General features: G+C 33.1%; 3 protein-coding genes and 1 non-coding gene across 4 annotated transcripts; all 4 read left to right on the plus strand.

Moving 5' to 3' along the window:
* Positions 1-4,198: 4,198 nt before the first annotated feature.
* Positions 4,199-5,138, plus strand: LOC108849361 (dehydration-responsive element-binding protein 1A). The gene has a single exon (XM_018622906.2). The coding sequence runs from the start codon at positions 4,340-4,342 to the stop codon at positions 4,982-4,984; it is 645 nt and encodes a 214-aa protein (XP_018478408.1). The 5' UTR covers positions 4,199-4,339; the 3' UTR covers positions 4,985-5,138.
* A 4,409-nt stretch (positions 5,139-9,547) lies between these two features.
* On the plus strand, positions 9,548-9,620 carry TRNAK-UUU (transfer RNA lysine (anticodon UUU)). Its single transcript has one exon. It is a non-coding gene; the product is annotated as a tRNA-Lys (tRNA).
* A 513-nt stretch (positions 9,621-10,133) lies between these two features.
* LOC108852998 (MADS-box protein AGL71-like) lies at positions 10,134-13,145 on the plus strand. Its single transcript, XM_057007253.1, has 7 exons — positions 10,134-10,703; positions 10,800-10,985; positions 12,051-12,197; positions 12,317-12,416; positions 12,532-12,573; positions 12,692-12,742; positions 12,887-13,145. Exons 2-7 carry the CDS (start codon positions 10,804-10,806, stop codon positions 13,022-13,024), a joined length of 660 nt encoding a protein of 219 aa, XP_056863233.1. The 5' UTR covers positions 10,134-10,703; positions 10,800-10,803; the 3' UTR covers positions 13,025-13,145.
* Positions 13,146-16,951: 3,806 nt separating this feature from the next.
* On the plus strand, positions 16,952-18,512 carry LOC108852380 (gibberellin 20 oxidase 1). Its single transcript, XM_018625879.2, has 3 exons — positions 16,952-17,544; positions 17,760-18,081; positions 18,171-18,512. The coding sequence occupies exons 1-3, from the start codon at positions 16,985-16,987 to the stop codon at positions 18,432-18,434; spliced, it is 1,146 nt and encodes a 381-aa protein (XP_018481381.1). The 5' UTR covers positions 16,952-16,984; the 3' UTR covers positions 18,435-18,512.

An 18,512-nucleotide genomic window follows, 5' to 3' on the forward strand; every position in this document is an offset into this window, starting at 1 on the left:
TTTTATTATTATTAAAAACTTTTTAGTTTTTCTTTCTAGTTTTTAGTTTTTATTATTATTAAAAACTTTTTAGTTTTTCTTTTTCTTTCTGAAAACGTTTTTAGTTAATTTTTTTTAAAATATATTAGTTTAATGTGTTTAGTTAGATTAGTCAAGAGTTATTTTGGGATTATGAAAAAAATTATACTAAAAAAATAACTAAATTATAGTTTTATATTATAAAGATAATAATGTTGAATTTTTGCTCTGTTTCGGTAATTTTTCCTTAAATTATTAGTAGAGATTAATTACAAAAACAGAAAAAATGGTGTCTAGTAACGTTGGCCTAACAGCGGAAGCACTGTCCCTACCTTTCTTTTTCTGGTCCCTCTCACTGTCGAGTTCCGTCAGTCTCAAGTTTACTTTCTCAAGATTCATTATTATTATTTTATTGTCATTTTTTTCACGTTATCACTCCTTTTCTTCACGTTATTACTTATTACTCCTTTTTTTTTTTTTTGAAGATTAAAACAATTGCGACGTTATTAATCCTTTTTCCCTCGTATTTTGTCTTTTTTCTATCTGACGATTGTCAGTATAGTAATTAAGGTAAGAGAATTGCTAAGTCGAGAGACATGTTTTGTTAGACTATCTGGGTGTTAATATATTTTATTCAACCGTTGGGTATATTGTATGAGGCAATTGAATTAATTAGCATATGTAATTAAATGGAGTTAAGTATGTTCAACTAGTTGGTTGCAAGACAATATATGTCCACCGACAAAATAAGTCATTTTTCTATAAAAAAAAATATTTTTTTCATTCAAACTAATAACCTCATCACAAATTAAATAGTTTATTTTCTTTTTTATACCAAATTATTATCGTAAATAAAAATATGTTTTTAATTTAGATATTAAAAATAATTATTTATTTTTTATTTTTTATGACTTTGATATTCGGATGCCTTCGAGAAATTCTCGACTAGCATCTAAAAATCGTCCATCGAAAATATGGATTTTATCCATCGGAAAGTCCGCCGAAAACATCCAAAGAAATCGATGATTACTCCATGTTAATTAAAGAAAACTGTGAAATATACAAAAGTGAATATGCGTTGAATGATTAATGTGGAAGAAAATAATGATAGGAAATACTAAGAGATAAAACGAGAGTGTTGAATCTTAAAACCATGCATTTTATCTTGAGAAGGAAGATTAAAAAAGAGGGAGGAAGAAGATTTGAAACAAAGATCTGAAACAAAAAAGTTTGAATTCATTTCTATTTCTTGTATAGAAAGCTTAGAAAAAGAACACACATAGTTGTAACAAGATTTTTTTTTAATTAAATTTAACATTCAATTCAAAAAAAAAACCATGTATTGTACATATTCTAATGAATAATACTTAGCATTCCATTAGGATCTATCCAAGAGTTTAGTGTTCAGTGTTTTGAGTTTAGATTTAGGTATAAAAGGGTAGAGGATTGTAGACACCAATTTTATAAATAAAGCTTTTAATTATTTGTGTGGATGATGAAGAAGAAACCATGGATGGCGTTAAAAAAATTAGTCGACGTATTTTTCACCTTTTTTCCTTTTTTTTTAATTTTATTTCATTTTTTTTACTAATCTTACATAGCACTTTGATTAGTGCTAACACTTTTGAGATGAATTTTAAAGTTTACCGCAGAAGGTGAATCCAAGTCTTATTCTAACTTTTTATGTTTAATTTTACAGTAAAATTGATTGTTCAGTTTCTTTTTGTTTTTTTTATTGGTCCGGTTCTTGTTTTCACTGTCCATGCTACTTAGGAAGATATTATTCTAAAGAGAGAAACTATCTTTTGGATCTATAGTAAGAATAGAAAATCTTGTACGTTTGATTCAACGTCCGGCTTTAAATACTCGCACCCACGTGATTTAGGTTTGAACCACAAGTTCTGTCATAGATATATTATTTTTGATTTCAGATATTTTATCGATATAACTTTGAAATTGAGGTGATGTTTAATTTGCTGTTGTATCGGTCTAATCCTTTGGCTCGGTGATGTTTAATTTGCTGTTGTATCGGTCTAATCCTTTGGCTCAGACGAAACTATGCATTTTTACATGCTTGCATTTTGATGGTGGTCAATTATTTTATCAATTCATCTTAGACTAGCTATATTATTATATTATACAACTTTAGTACTTTAAGAAGCAGATGCTGGAGATAAGAGAAACACAATCGAATGCTATATTTTTATGTAAACTCATAACTAATCATAATTATGTACTTACTAAATTGTTTTACCTACTCAAAATCACTATTAGATCAGTATCAATAGAATGAAACATAAGTGATTTTATATTGTATATAGAAAATAGAAAACAAAAAGAATTGGGAAAACTTCAAACGAGATATTTCATCTAATTATTTTTTTCATCGAGAAGACATTAAAAAAAAAGAGATAGATAGTGTTCCAAAAAAAAAGAAAAAAGAGATAGATAGATAGGTAGAAGAAAAATCTTCTGTCTTTTTCAATATGCAGTAGAATCACTTATTTTCTACTCTGTGAATGTGCGAGTGATTTGATCTTTTTAAAGTTGAAATTTAGTTAATCAATAAGTCATCTTAATGTTATATATAAGTGAATTTTTGTTGAATATTTTCTGGTGGAGCTGTTTTTATTCTCCTTTTTAATCTTCTATCACTTAGAACTAGAGCAACTTCAAAGCTGAGATATTTCACCTAGTTTTTTTTCCTTTGAAAAGACATAAAAGAAAGAGAGATAGAAATGTTCCGAAAAAATCAATGCAATTAAGGCTTTGATTGTAAATAATAGAGTAAAATGGTGGGATGAAAAATGTTGAAAGAGGAGGAAATTAAAAAGCGAAACTGGGAGTAAAACTTTTCTTCTCATTATTATTAGAGTAACATATTAGTTTATTTTTTCCACTTTGGCGTTAATAGGTGAAAAAATACTTTACACCTGATTGGTTAAAAATAAGAGTAACGGAGTGGAAAACAGTTTTACTCCAATTTATTATCGCCATATATACTTTTCAATCAAAGCCTAATCACTTGTCTTCTACTTTGTGAATGTGTGAATGATTTGATCATTTAATGTCAAACTTTAATTGAATCAATTGGCTATATATATTAATATTATATAAGTGAAAAGTCTTTTAAGTACTTTATGTTAATCTTATATCACATTATCACTCGAACTAGAAGTAATTACATTTGATTTGAAATAACGTCATTGAATTTATCTCAAATGGCTATTGTCTTGTGGGCTACTCTCGATCAATGCTATATGAATATGTTGAAAGTCTATTGCATGTGAGGAAAGAACAATAGCGCTTCCGCGCTATCACCGTGTATATATATTCTTCGACTGATTTTTGTTGTCGATGTGTTGTCACGTTTGTTTGGATTATCCTAATTGTTCTCTATATATAGATATTTGTTCTGCATTAGCCTAAGAACGATGTTGGTTAGATACAAAATTTTCTTTTAAATGATGCTTTGTAATAGCACTTTCATTTATTAGACCTATACAAGAAGTAAAGAAAAGAAAAGAGTCTGTAATCATAAACATTCCAACGAGAGTTATCATCATAACAAGTTGTTGGGCAAGTTTTTGGATACTCGAAACCATAATCGTTGGAATGTTAAACCTTATAGGAATAGTTGTGTCAAGGAAAACATATAGAGGATATTGAAATACCAATAAAAGGAAAAAATCATGGAGATTGTTGACTAAAAGAAAACACAGAGTAAGCACTTAAAATATCAAGGAAGAAAACAAAAAGAGAGCACTAAAATATCTGCTTTGCATATCGTTTGTGCCCATTATTTTCTAGATGGTTGACAAAAAAGGGTCCATCTTTGTTTAAAATATCGTTTTTTGGCCCATCTTTGTTTATTCATGGGAGTTAATAGTTACATACCGGTTGTCCTACACAATTCAAACACAGCCACACACTCGCACAGAGTTAAAAAGAAAAAAATAATACTATGGTACTTGAAAACGAGTGAAGAGTTAAAAGTCATTTCTTGTGGGGTCAATAGGACACTTGTAAAATTATTAGTGAATAAGAACAGCGCATACACAAGCCGTGGGATCGGTTAGCTGTGTCATGTCCACTTGTCATTCCAGGAACCAGAAACTCCGTGTTCCCCTCTAGTTCCAAAGGCCAATATAATTATATAAACACCAACTCTCACTCCCAACTTTGTATCGAACTACAAACTTTAGAATCCACCTGAGAGATAAATTAAACATTTATCAAAACATAGATCTTTGTAGTTACTTATTACTACACCTAAACCTTATCCAGGTTTAACTTTTTTTTTCATAAAGAGTTTTCAACAATGACCACATTTTCTACCTTTTCCGAAATGTTGGGCTCCGAGTACGAGTCTCCGGTTACATTAGGCGGAGAGTATTGTCCGAAGCTGGCCGCGAGCTGTCCGAAGAAACCAGCTGGTCGTAAGAAGTTTCGAGAGACGCGCCACCCAATATACAGAGGAGTTCGTCTGAGAAACTCAGGTAAGTGGGTGTGTGAAGTGAGGGAGCCAAACAAGAAATCTAGGATTTGGCTCGGTACTTTCCTAACCGCCGAGATCGCAGCGCGTGCCCACGACGTCGCCGCCATAGCCCTCCGCGGCAAATCCGCATGTCTCAATTTCGCTGACTCGGCTTGGCGGCTCCGTATCCCGGAGACAACATGCCCCAAGGATATACAGAAGGCGGCTGCTGAAGCCGCGGTGGCTTTTCAGGCTGAGATGAATGATACGACGACGGATCATGGCCTGGACTTGGAGGAGACGATCGTGGAGGCTATTTTTACGGAGGTAAACAACGATGAGTTTTATATGGACGAGGAGTCCATGTTCGGGATGCCGTCTTTGTTGGCTAGTATGGCGGAAGGGATGCTTTTGCCGCTGCCGTCCGTACAATCTGAACATAACTGTGACTTCGACGGAGATGCTGACGTGTCCCTTTGGAGTTATTAAGTACAAAGATTTTTAAATTCCTTTTTTGTATAACACTTCTTTGGATTCTCTGATTCTACCTTTTTATGGGAATCTTTTTTTTTTTTTGGAAATGTGGAAGCGAGTGTAAATGTTTGAGCAATTTGTGTTATCAAATGCTAGTATTTTGTGTTCATCTTATTGGCACAAATGTTGAACCAACCACAAATGTTGTAATTGACAAGTTTCTGAGACATCTAAAAATGATAAAAATTTCGGACTGCTTTGGTTCTAGCCATTGCAAATGTTTCATAGTTGGCAAGTATTAAACAGAACAATGTCCAGGCAATTCAGTAAATACGAAAAGTGTATAAATTTGGTTCTAGCCATTGCCAATGTTTCATAGTTGGCAAATATTAAATAGAAAAAGGTCCAGGCAATTCAGTAAATATGAAAAGTGTATAAATCTTTTGTGAATGCCAAGTCATGATTATTATTGTATATATAGAAACTATAAGGAACACAACGGTTATTATTTTTTTTAGCAAAAGGTATGTGGTATCTAATGAATAGTAAAAGTTTTGCATTATTATGAATAGCAGAAAATATAGGAATACCTCCTGGTAATCTAGAAATATCAAAAGTTAGGTACGCTGAAAAAATATCAAAACTTACGGGTTGTTTTGTGTGTATGTGAGTAGGACAAGTATAAGCACACTATATAAACAAGTTTCAGAACTGTTTGTAAATAAGAAAGGCATTAAGACATCTCCAAAATGGAGTAAAAATAAATATAAAGTAACAAATGCTCCAACTCAATTATATATTTTATTTCATTTTGAAGTTTATGATTTTGTAATGGAGTAGTCTACTTTTTGTTTGTTCATGATTCTATAATGAAGTGAAAAATTAACGAAATAGAGTTTGAAATTTTTTACTTTATATTCATTTTTATTTAATTTTAGAGAAAAAATGAAGTTTTACACTAGAGTCTAGAGATGTTTTTAGGCAGTTAAACAAGAAATTATTTCAGATTTAGATAGAAAACGATCCGAAGTACTTAGGTAATCGCAAAAGTTTCAGATGCTTCGTAAATAGAAAAAAATATCTGAGGCCCTTTGGTAAATAATTCAAATTCTGGGCACATTTTCTAAAAGCAGAAGTTGCTATATTTTGATTTTTCTTTTCTTTTCTTTCGGGTAGCAAAATATCTCTGAGCACTTCCGTGAGTGGTAAACGCCTTGATGACAGCTAAAGACTAGTGTCGCTGCATGCTACTACTTATATCGTTCGATTTTAACAAATAGACAATTAACCCAATATACATGAACCAGATAAACAAACGTGGGTTCACACATCACGTCAAATCCATAACCCAAACCTTTTCTTTAAAGGAAAATAAAAACTCTAAGACATCGTCATGAACCAACTACTCATGTATTTGGTGAGACTTCAGATTCTACGGCAAGAATCTGATAGTGAGAGAATTTTATAATTAAGAAATTTATAATCTGATAGTCCACCTTGTTGGCTACTCATGTTCATCGGCATTGCTAAATCTGTTTTAATTATGAAATTTAAGACTATGACATAATTGCGGCTAAATAGTAGAATATATTCTCGACGCTAACAGATCGTATGAACAAAAATCATAAAACCACCCAGAAATTTAAAACAAAAACTCAAAAGAAAACTATTGAGAAGTTTCTGAGACACCTAAAAATAATAAAAGTTTAAAAGCTGTGGATATTATTATTAACAACAGAAATTGGGAATCTATGTGAATAGAGAAAAAGTTTAGGCTTTGAATGGTAACATCGGTTTAAACAATGCGGAACAAACAAATTGAATATTACGATACGATTTAACTGTGATTTGTATAGAAAAATGCTTACTGTGACATAGTTGTAGTTTGTCTAAAATAAATGGCTTAAACATTTTTGCCTACTTTCTCATCTCTCTCAATCTCATGAATTCATATTGAGACCAGAAGTCTACGATAATCTTCATGCTAAAAATTGAAACCAAAATCCATTTTCTAGCTGAAATCTAAACAAACCAGTGGTGATTTATATCGTCCATTAGAAGACCGAAACAAGATGTTGATTTATTACCATATTGCGGAGATAGAAGCTCTGAACTTGCAGAGACGAGATCTCTGCTCTTGGAACCTTTGCTTGAACTTTCCTCTTTCTATTGTTCGGATGAGAATTCTTCGGCACGACTGTGCAATTAAGTATCATTGACTTGGTTAATTTTTACCTAACCAACGGAATATGACATTTATAGTGAATAGTGCAACTCTGAAATACATATAATATATTTATATTTTACAAAGTATAAACCAGTGATACTAATATAATGTTCTAAATATAAATAGTTTTAGCTGCTTTTTGTAGATAACAAAAGAAATAGGAATTTAAATAAATAAAAAGTTCAAATACTTCTGCAAATAGCAGAATACGCTCTGATGTACTTTGGTAATAGAAAAAGACTCTGGTACTTCATACCACAGCAAATCTCCGAGACCCCTTGGGGAAATAATAAAAAAAATTGGGACATTTTCAAATAGCAAAAGTTGCAGATATTTTGTTTGTTTTTTAGATATTTTGTTTTTGAATAGCAAAAGATCTCGTTGCATTTCCGTGAGGGGTAAAAGTTTTAATAACCAGATAAACAAAACGTGGGTTCACATCTCACATCAAATCAATAACCCAAACCCTTATTTGGAGTAATTACAAAACAAGTTTTTTTTTTAAGATTAACAAAACAAGTTAGCAGGAAAATAAAAACTTTATACGTCATGGAATCAATTGCTCAGATATTTTTTTAAGATTCTATGAGAAGTGCTTTCTCCTAATTAAGAAAAAAAAACCCATAAATAAATTAGATTAGTGATTGAAGTCTATTAGGCCATCCACAACGGTGGTATCAATGACACGATAACATATGTAAGTGTTTAATATTATTTTATTACTTTTACTTTTTTCAGTTAAAAAAAAAAGCGGACTAATCGCGGATCTCCACGCGGCGATGGGACCCACGCACAATGACGAACTTGGCAAAGAATTGATCCTTATTTACGGTTTGGAAGACACATTTATAACACATGATCCTAAATTGTTTGGTCCCCACATATTATAAAATTATTTTTTTGGTAAGGATTTTATGGTTGTAGCTGCTCTTAGGGTGACAAGCTTTATGTACTTATACATGGTAGATCAGTAGTTCAGTACAAACGCAAATTGTACATATTTGATCATCTTTTGAATAAAAAATCAGCTTTATCACTTCTTTGCATATAGAGAATGTTATTTTTGCCTTTACATGTTCTGACGTTCATAGCCATTCTTGAATTCTTCTCGCAGTCGGTTGCCAGAAGAAGATCCACCATTCTTTTATTTTTAGCTCCTTGGTACCTCCGTTTGAGCAAGACTTCTTTCTTTGATCTTCACCAGATGCTTTTGTTGCAGCCAAATCTTCATATTATTTTGGAGCCGGTGCTCATCGCCGGGAAGTTGCACTCCCCAAAACATTTTAAAATATAGTATATTGGAAAAGTTTGAGATGATCTTTTCTCAAAAAAAAAAAAGGTTTGAGATGATCCTCACACCTTTATATTGACATTTGACGAGTGTCAACGCGAATGACATTAAAAAATTATTTGTCACTAGAAGTTCCCAAAGTAGAGTATACAACCGAAACAACTTTTTTTAGCAAACCGCAAATTTAATAGAAACCCAAACGGTTATTCCGAAACAAGAAAGATGGGTCCTACAATGGAGCTCGTAGGCCCGTCAAAATATCCCAAACCGTGGATCAACAGTGTAAAACGTTATCCCTACCACTGGTCCCCTACGTGGTTCGATTGTCGAGTACTCAAGTTCCGTACAATGATAACATTAACATGTGTCACGTCACTTTCAAGCTTTACTTTCCTCTTTTAAGGAAAACATATTATTTGTGTAATTTATTCTCATCACCACTAGTTTCCCCCTTCTATTTGTGTCGTCTTATTTTTCTCCGAAGCTGTCAATAGTAACGTGAGATAGCTGAAACTGACTCGCAACGAGAGATACGTTTTTTTGTCAGCGAATATAGGTTAGGAAGATACTCTACTTGGATATTATTTTGATTGGGGTTGATAATGAAATTTAAAATAGTAATCATGTGGATTGACTTCCTTAAATCCTCCCGGCCCGACTATCAAAATTCCACACTCAACCCTTCAACTTTTACTATCATCACTATTTACTAAATTCTACAATTTTTATAAGTTATCAACAAAATCCATTTCAATATGGATCAATTCAACAGTTTCAATAAAATCTGTTTAATTCTGGTTCTCTCCATTGTCACAATATCTCTTCGTCTCTAGTGTCAAGAGTTGCTTTTGTTATACCATATGATATGACTGTTATTGGCATTCTTGAAATGTTAATATATGTTTATTCATACAAGTGTTACTTTAAAAGTTGTCTATAAATGTTTTTCAAAGATTTTTTTGGGTGGTTTGAAGAAGGTAAAGAAGCTGCACGGCGAAGTGAGCATGAATGAACATAGGATTATGTTATTATATTATGACTGAGAATCATTATTCAAAAAGCCCGTCTAGCTCAGTTTGTAGAGCGCAAGGCTTTTAACCTTGTGGTCGTGGGTTCGAGCCCCACGGTGGGCGCATAAGATTATCTTTTCATTTTTTCTTTTAATTCTTGAATTTAATATAATGGGCTTTCTGTTGCTGGGCTTAGTCCGTTTTCTCACATCCGACTGCGCTCCTTTTAACTAAACACAGTCTCACTTGACTCTACAAAATTAGTCTTATTTCGCATGATGAACATCAAACTGAGCATAATTTGACGAGGTATATGGACAATAGCAGAGAAGTTTAAAGAGCATCTGAAGTGGTAGTATACAAGATGGAAAAGCCAACACAGTACGGGTACAAACTTTTTGAATATTAGACACAATTTTTTTTACAATATGCTTTTTTATGTATTTTGTCCTCAAAAAAAAATAGAACTGTTTTTAAGAAAATATCATCAAAAGTTGATTAAATAATCCAATTTTATAAACATCGTAACTCGTAAGAAACAGTAAAAAGGAATTTTATGGTGAAATATAGTTCTCTTTGTATATATAGATTTACTCTTGCAAAAAAAAAAAAACTTATCGGCATTTATCAATCAGAAGCTTCAAAATTACTTATTCCTTTTTTTTTTTTTTTGCCTCTGTCAACGTGGGGATAATCGAAGCAGCATCCGCTCAACATTAGAAAAAAGTTTTTTTTTTTTTTTTAATTTGAGAGTTATTGCATCATATGAGCTAAAATCATCACTAGTTGACTTAGGGTTTGTGCCTCTTGCATAAAGAGTACTAAGGAGAGTTTGACGTAAGAGGGAGATTAAAGATCATCGAGGATCTAGTTTACGACTCTTTCATCCTTGTCTCTTTTCACCAATCTTATTGTTCTTTCCCCTTATACATTTGATTTCTTTTTCTTGTATAAAATTATTCCTTTGTTCATATTACAGATTTTCTTGGTTCGCTTGTTTAATTAGTTCTCCACAGGTTTCTGTTCTTTAAAGGGAATCTTGTCAAATTTATAGAAAAGGGTTCTTGTGAGGTTTCTTGATTTTCTCATATTTTCCAGCATTTTTTGGAGTTTATTTCACCTTGACTTGGTTCTCAGCTGATCTTCTCTTTTAGATCTCCTTCCTATTCTCAAGAAATCATTTCTTGATTTTGAATTCAGATCCAAGTGAGTCCATATTCTTTCTAAAAGAAACTTATTCTTCACTTTCTAAAAAAATGTTCATTAGATTTAGGGTTTATTCGGATTAATTAATCTTGGCAGGAAGATGGTGAGAGGAAAAATCGAGATCAAAAGGATCGAGAACGTGACAAGCAGACAAGTCACATTCTCCAAGCGTAGGAAAGGTCTCTTGAAGAAGGCTCACGAGCTTTCAGTTCTATGCGATGCTCAAGTCGGGGCCATTGTCTTTTCTCAGAAAGGAAGATTATATGAATTCGCTAGCTCCGAGTAAGTATCCATCCTTTATTCAAACATTAATCCAATAATCATCGTTTATGATGTTTAGCTTTTGCCTACTTCGGTGTATATTGTGTGTTTCTGTAGTCAGTAATGGTATTTCTCTATGTTCTTTTTCTTTAGTCATAAGTACTTCTTTTTGAAGTACCATGGATTAATCTTGTTTAATGAATTAACACCTAATCAAATTGATTGATTACATTAAATGTGTACGTTTCCTTACATCAAGTTCTTCAAGAACGAGCAAGTGATTTAGGGTTTTCCCAAAAAGGCGTTCTTGAATTCTGAACCTAGTATACCTTGGAACTTCTGCTGAAACCACTTGACACATTGTAATTATAAAAGAATCTCATGATAAACTGGTCATGCCATAGAAAGATATGCATTAAAAGTACAATTCTGCGGTTTTAAGAATAGGAAACGACTATGTATGAGACAATATATCGTGTGGCTTTGTGCCATAGTCTCAACTCTTAAACTTTAGTCATATAGGTATAGTTTTAAGGACTCTTGAGTGTGTTGATCTTTTAGAGGTAAATGAATTTCTTACACCAAATCCAAACTAACTGAAAGATCTTAAATTGTGATATGATGCCCCAGCGACCTAGTGTATAATAATGATTATCAAACCAGAACATTGATCATTAACTATGCCAAACCATGTAGTATATTATTGTAGCCTTTTGGTTAACTCTACTACTACTAATGATCTTCGTCCCCTCTATTAGCAATTGCCAATAACGACATTTGAGGTAGCTTAGATAAGCAAACGAAAATTTTGTAATAAATGCTCGTTTCATTTTTAGTTTCGAGTTTACTAATTGATTTGACCATTTAAAGGAAAAGAAAAATGTTAGGACAAATATGTCTCTAAAACGTGTATTTAATTTAATTGGACAGATGAATTGAGACATGACGAACATTCACATTAGAACATGTCTCTAAACACATGAATTTTGCATGTGTAAATTCTCTTGTCGATCATGATAATGTTTTCGGGATTAATTATATATGCTAATAAATAATAGCGAAGAGGTTCTTGCAAAATCTATATAGCATGCAGAAGATGATGGAGAGATATGAGATACATAGGAGAGAGTATTTTGGGGCAGAGAGACTACAGAAACAGCAAGTTGTGCAGGAGCTCAAGAACGAAATGGCGAAAACGTTAGACCAGATTGAGCTTCTTCAACTACATTGCCGGTAAGTTTCTGATCTTTAAATATATATATAATGTATTTCATATGTATTATTCTTTTTTTTTTTTGATAAAGTTACATATGCAATACGTGATTGTATACTCACTCCGATAACATCTTAAGGAAACTGATGGGGCAAGATTTGGATTCGTGTTCATTGGAGGAACTCAAGGAGATAACTATCAAACTTGAGAAAAGCCTTACTATTGTAAGATCAAGAAAGGTATGATTCTCAGGATTACAATTTTTTATATATCTTGCCAATAATGTGTTGAACAAAAATTAGAGACGTTGAAATTGAAATCATGAGCTTATTCTGTATTCTATGATTTTAGCAGGCTAAGTTAAATGAAGATACAGTAAAGAAACTAAAAGCAAAGGTATTGTTACTAATTGGTTCAATTGTATCTTAATCAACTGGTTCTTGTTTTCATTTTTATCCAGACATGTTTCTTTCTAGTTCTTCTTGTGAATAAATAGGCTACTTTACTCAATTAGATTTCAGGAGAGAAAGAGGTCTTGAACGAGACAAGTAGTCTACGACAAATGGTAAACACAAACATACACACAATCCAAGGATACGCATTACTTCATTAATGCACAAGCATAAACTTTAAATTCGGACCTTACTTTTCCTCTGAAATATTGAATTTCTTCTTCCATGGAATTTAGGAACATATGTTATCATTTCAGTTTGAAGAACCGACCTTGTGGATGCACTCTAGGAGCCTAGAGAATGAAAAGAGTGGACCATCATGTGGTTATGGAAACATGAACATATTGGATGTAGAAACTGAGTTGTCCATAGGATTGCCTAAAAGTCGTGAGTGAGAGTGAGAAGAGTGCACCTTTTGGAAAGTCTAGTGTAGTGATCTATTCGTGTCTTAATCAACTTGTTCTTGTTTTCATATTATCCGGACATGTATATTTCAAATTCTGGATGTTGAATCGATTCCGTGTGCATAAATTCAAGAATAAGTTAGTGTATAAGTTCTCTACTATATTTCGTTCTTTCTTTTTATCCTTTGTTTTTCTTACTTGGCGGAAAATTTGAATCTTTTGTTATATTATAAAGTTATACTATATATATTATTTTGCGTTGATTTTTAATATTATTAATGATATCAATAGCTGTAGAAAAACAGATAACAATGCTTTTGTGCGGAAGTCCTGCATTTTCTTTTAGATTTTTTAACTTTACAAATTCAAAGAAGATAAGGTAGTAACCTTTGTTTCATGGGAACAGTAATAGCCCAATAGGTAGTTGCAAACATGGCCACATGTTCCAAACTTTTTTGTATGCGTAAAAGAATCGCAGAGCTTCAGTGTCTTTGAATTTACTAGGACTTGTCAATGTTTAGTTGTTTACTATTCTTGCTCAAGAGTCCAGTCTCAACTTCTCGTTTTTTTTGTTCATTGGCTCAACTTTGCTCTTAGCTATGTCTTTTTACTATTGTATTTTTATTTTATACATACTTTTTCATTATAATCAAAGAATTCCATGATGCCAAATCTCATACTAATCTCCGTAATCTAATGAAGTATGGAACAATGGTCTAGGTAGACTCATACATTAACTCGATATCAATTTAGGTAACCATCACTTGGTTACATTATAATTTGAAAAAGTCTTTGCACACACTTCATATTAAAATACTACCATATTGAGACGCTAATATAGATAGATTTTGTATGAGATTAGTTGATATAAATGAGTATGCCTTGGCTTTTGTGGCATATATTACATCATTCTTGGTGACTAAAAGATTTTTCTCATGCTCTCGTTTGTCGTTCTAATAATATTTTATGGCATAAACCCATACTTAAACAGCGAGGACCTCCTTTCAGCCTCATTAATTGAGGATGGAGTAATGTCCTTTTCTAGGAAAAGAAAAACAGATCTATTTGAAAACATATATGACCCCCATTTTCTAGTGTGATTAAGTAAGAGACCAATCTTTCTTTTCTCCACCTAATAATGTCAGAGACAAGAAATCAAAAGTATGAACAAGTTATAGTGGATCAAGAAGAGGATTTTAATTGGAACTACTATTTGCGACAAAAACACATGTCTAATCGTGTCCTTTATAGTTCAGGCATTGTTGGGTCCTTCAGTATCCTACTCATCTCTTTCTCTCCCTCTATCTCCCGTAGCAATTAAGGAGATAACACTTAGCACATTAAACACACGGACACACAAACATTTGGTCGTCCCCACCTTTGTAGCAGCCCTTCTTTTAGTTGTTAGTACTTCTTTGCCCCCGGTTTAGCTCAAATGTATATTAGAAACTATATAGTAAAAGATGGCTCTAGTTTATCAAAGGGAAATGGGAAATGGACCCTAGCATTTGCACCTTGAGCCGATCAGATCGACCATGCTCTTCTCTCTTCTCTAATTCATCAGTTTCTTCTCTTGCAAACCCATGAGCGAGCTCCTTCGCTTAGCCATGACGATCCAAACTCAGATAGTTAAACTAGAATTACTTGTAATCAAATAATAAAGTTACTATGTGTAGAAGCTAAAAAGGAAATGAGTCTTTATTTAATCATCTTAACCTACTTTTGCTTATCTCTCCTTGGCTATATCCGCATTTTTTTTCTTTTAAGTCATTAAGTTACTTGTCTCGTGTGATAATAGTAGGAAATATTGTAGGAAATGACAGATTATCGTGTCTTAAAAAAGAGGACAAGCTTTAGTGTAGAGCTTTGACTCGTTAAACTGTAGGGTCAATTTAGGTGGATGACAAATTGACAATTATACAAAACCAAAATCAAGTTAAACGACATCATAATAAAACAAAATTTTAAACATAAGGTACCGAACTCTAACCTTCAATTAATAAGTAAGACTCTCAAAAAAATTATATATATGGCAGTGAAAAAGCATGTCTTATAACAGTTAAGTACGTAAAATCCTTTAAGTTCATTCGGGAAAGCAAAAAAAAGCACTTATTCTTTTTTTGCACTGTTGTTCGAAAAAAAGAAAAAGACACTCAATGGAAGTTTTTTGTTTGGTTCGTTGCAAGGAATGTAAAGTAAACGTTGGCCTCCTTATTCTGTGAAACTTTCTTATCTTTGACTTTGAGTCCCCCATTTTGTTACTTTTCCGTCGTTTCTTTTTCCATTTAGGCATTTATATTGTCACAACTTGTAAAAAAAGAAAGTTGGGATCTAATTATAGAATATGCATGGCCAATCCCCCACAAAAGATAGAAACAGTGATTTAACATGTAGCGAATATCTTTTTGCATTTCGTGACAAAAGAAAAGAATAGCTTTTTGCACTACATTTCTACAGCCAAGCAGACGCAAAATAACAATGTGGAACAAGCACTTCTCATATACAGCTAAAGAACCTTGGGAAGCTCTTTTGTTCTGCCAACTATAAAAACAAACCCCCACAAGGATCCACAGGGTTTTGTACTTTTATAAGTATTATCGTATTTTATATTCATCACTCCAGTTCCCGATATACAGACTACACAATCTTGTATTTGTCTGAAAAATACTAGGGGGTCTAAATTATAATCAAGTCACTTTGATCTACTATGAGTTATACAACTTATACAGTTATATTACATATATTCAAGAGATCCGTTTAGCCTTATAAGTCGTTTCAAATGAATGTACAAAATTGAAGATAAGTTTTATTTTACATACAAATATTATTTATCAAAAACTCTTTTTTTTAGCAACTCAAAAACTTACTCTAACTAATAAAAGAAACCGTACAAAGACGTTCCATTTGGCATGGTTGGTTCGGTTAGACATGTCCAGTTTAAAACCATGCCTATAATCCAGTATCCACGACGTTCATCGATAAATAGTCTTTACAAAATTTGTTTTTATGCATAGATATTAGAAGTATGGTTGGAAATAACTCGCATTCAAAGTTGGAATGTTACTATTTTATTTTTGTAACAATCTTTTTGGCCCAATAGTTTTGTACCAATATATTTGAGATGGAGCTCATTTTTTATCGTGAATATTGATAATATATTTAGACTATCTTCAATGTATTTTATTATTTTATTTCTCAAACAAAAAATTTACAGGAGAAATTTTTTTGTTCCAATATATTCTTACAAAATGACAATTTTTAATTATAAAATAAAACAGAGGATTGATATTTTCTCTTTTATCTATAGAAAAAAATCTATATTTTCGAAAAAATTAAACATGAGTCGAAGCAAATTTGTCTCAAAATACTACTCCCTCCGTTTCATATTAAGTGTCGTTGTAGAGATTTTTTTTCGTTGCAAAATAAGTGTCGTTTTCGAATTTCAATGCAGAATTTATTAATTTTATTCTGTATTTTATTTTTCTATTGGTCGAGATACATGGGTAATGATGTTTTTGTATGGAAAATATGCAAAATTTAATGATTTTTTAATCTGTGTGCACAACTGTAAAATGACACTTATTAGAAACAGAGGGAGTATTATAAAAATTAATATAAGTGTGTTATTTGTGGAGTTCTCTATTAAACCGTGTTCGATTTCCAAGTGTTGCAAAATTCAATTCGCTCAATAAAATAAATTATGTTGGAGTAGATAAATAAATTAAGACGATAACACATAAATATATATTTTTTAAAGTTTTGTTTTTTAAAATATCCCATTCTAGCCGTAGTCTTTAATTGCAAAGAAACTTATTATTATAAAACAAAAATTAAAGCAGCGAGCCAACACTATACGACTTAAATGCTTGCTTATATAAAGACTCCAACGACCCTTGGTTCCCGTATCGCCTAGCAAGACTCACTTACTCATCAACAAAAAGTTTATCAGAAATGGCGGTGAGCTGCGTAAGAACATCTTCAGAACAAGAACACACACCAAAACTAGACCTTGGTAATAGCCAGTCACCACTAATCTTCAACCCTTCAATGCTTAACCTCCAACCCAATATCCCAGACCAATTCATTTGGCCTGACCATGAGAAACCTTCCACCGAAGCCCCCGAGCTTGAAGTTCCCCTCATCGATCTCCAAGACTTCCTCTCCAATTCCTCTTCTCCCTCTGCCACTTTAGAAGCTTCCAGGCTCATCTCCGAGGCATGTAACAAGCACGGCTTCTTCCTCGTGGTCAATCACGGCATCAGCGAGGAGCTTATATCAGATGCTCATGAATACATGGCCCGCTTCTTCGATATGCCTCTCTCTGAGAAACAGAGGGTTCAGCGAAAACCCGGTGAGAGTTGTGGCTACGCGAGCAGTTTCACCGGTCGCTTCTCCACCAAGCTTCCATGGAAGGAAACCCTTTCTTTCCGGTTTTGCGACGACAAGAACAGCCCAAACACTGTTCAAGATTACTTCTGCCATGCGTTGGGACATGAGTTTGAGCCACTAGGGTAAAAGTTAAAACAGAGCAATAAACTATAAGATAAAGAAAACAAAAAACATCAAACCTTTAACATGTCCCTTGTCCTTTCCTCCTCTGCTTTTTATCTTTTATTAGAAAGATTAAAAAAAACAGAGCAAGAACCGGTTTTTTCTGTACCGAACCGGTTCAATCCCTGTACCGTGACATTAGAAGTCTTATGTTATTATTGGTTTGTGTTTGCAGGAAGGTGTATCAAGAGTACTGTGAGGCAATGAGTTTCTTGTCACTGAAGATCATGGAGCTTCTGGGGCTAAGTTTAGGCGTATCACGAGACTACTTTAGAGCGTTTTTCGAAGAAAATGATTCGATTATGAGACTGAACTACTACCCTCCATGTCAAAAACCAGATCTTACATTAGGAACAGGACCTCATTGTGATCCAACTTCTCTCACCATCCTTCACCAAGACCATGTTAATGGTCTTCAAGTCCTTGTCGAAAATCAATGGCGTTCCATTAGTCCCAACCCCAAGGCCTTTGTGGTCAATATCGGTGACACTTTCATGGTAACCATCGAAAGAAAAATCCCACTTCTTGGTTAGACATACACTACTATTGGCTAGGTTTCGGTATTATACTAAACCTTGTTTTGTAGGCTCTATCGAACAATAGATACAAGAGCTGCTTGCACCGGGCGGTGGTAAACAGCCGGAGCGAGAGGAAATCACTTGCGTTCTTCTTGTGTCCGAAAAAAGACAGAGTAGTGAAGCCACCAAGAGAGCTTTTGAACAGCATCACACCAAGGAGATACCCTGACTTCACTTGGTCTATGTTGCTTGAGTTCACCCAGAAACACTATAGAGCAGACATGAACACTCTCCAGGCCTTCTCAGATTGGCTCACCGACAAGCCCATCTAATAAATAAAATAATATCTCTCTTTGTCTTGTTAATTACTATGTTCTTTATATTTCATGTATATGATAAGAGATCAATAA

Source organism: Raphanus sativus, chromosome 4, assembly GCF_000801105.2.
Source record: "Raphanus sativus cultivar WK10039 chromosome 4, ASM80110v3, whole genome shotgun sequence".
NCBI classification, from domain to species: Eukaryota; Viridiplantae; Streptophyta; class Magnoliopsida; order Brassicales; family Brassicaceae; genus Raphanus; species Raphanus sativus.

Coding starts and splice junctions, on each gene's coding strand:
- LOC108852998 (XM_057007253.1), top strand. CDS start 10,804: ATGGTGAGAGGAAAAATCGAGATCAAAAGGATCGAGAACGTGACAAGC. Junction 10,986..12,050: donor TATGAATTCGCTAGCTCCGA/GTAAGTATCCAT, acceptor AAATCTATATAG/CATGCAGAAGATGATGGAGA. Junction 12,417..12,531: donor CTATTGTAAGATCAAGAAAG/GTATGATTCTCA, acceptor TGATTTTAGCAG/GCTAAGTTAAATGAAGATAC.
- LOC108852380 (XM_018625879.2), top strand. CDS start 16,985: ATGGCGGTGAGCTGCGTAAGAACATCTTCAGAACAAGAACACACACCA. Junction 17,545..17,759: donor CATGAGTTTGAGCCACTAGG/GTAAAAGTTAAA, acceptor TTGTGTTTGCAG/GAAGGTGTATCAAGAGTACT. Junction 18,082..18,170: donor ATATCGGTGACACTTTCATG/GTAACCATCGAA, acceptor CTTGTTTTGTAG/GCTCTATCGAACAATAGATA.
- LOC108849361 (XM_018622906.2), top strand. CDS start 4,340: ATGACCACATTTTCTACCTTTTCCGAAATGTTGGGCTCCGAGTACGAG.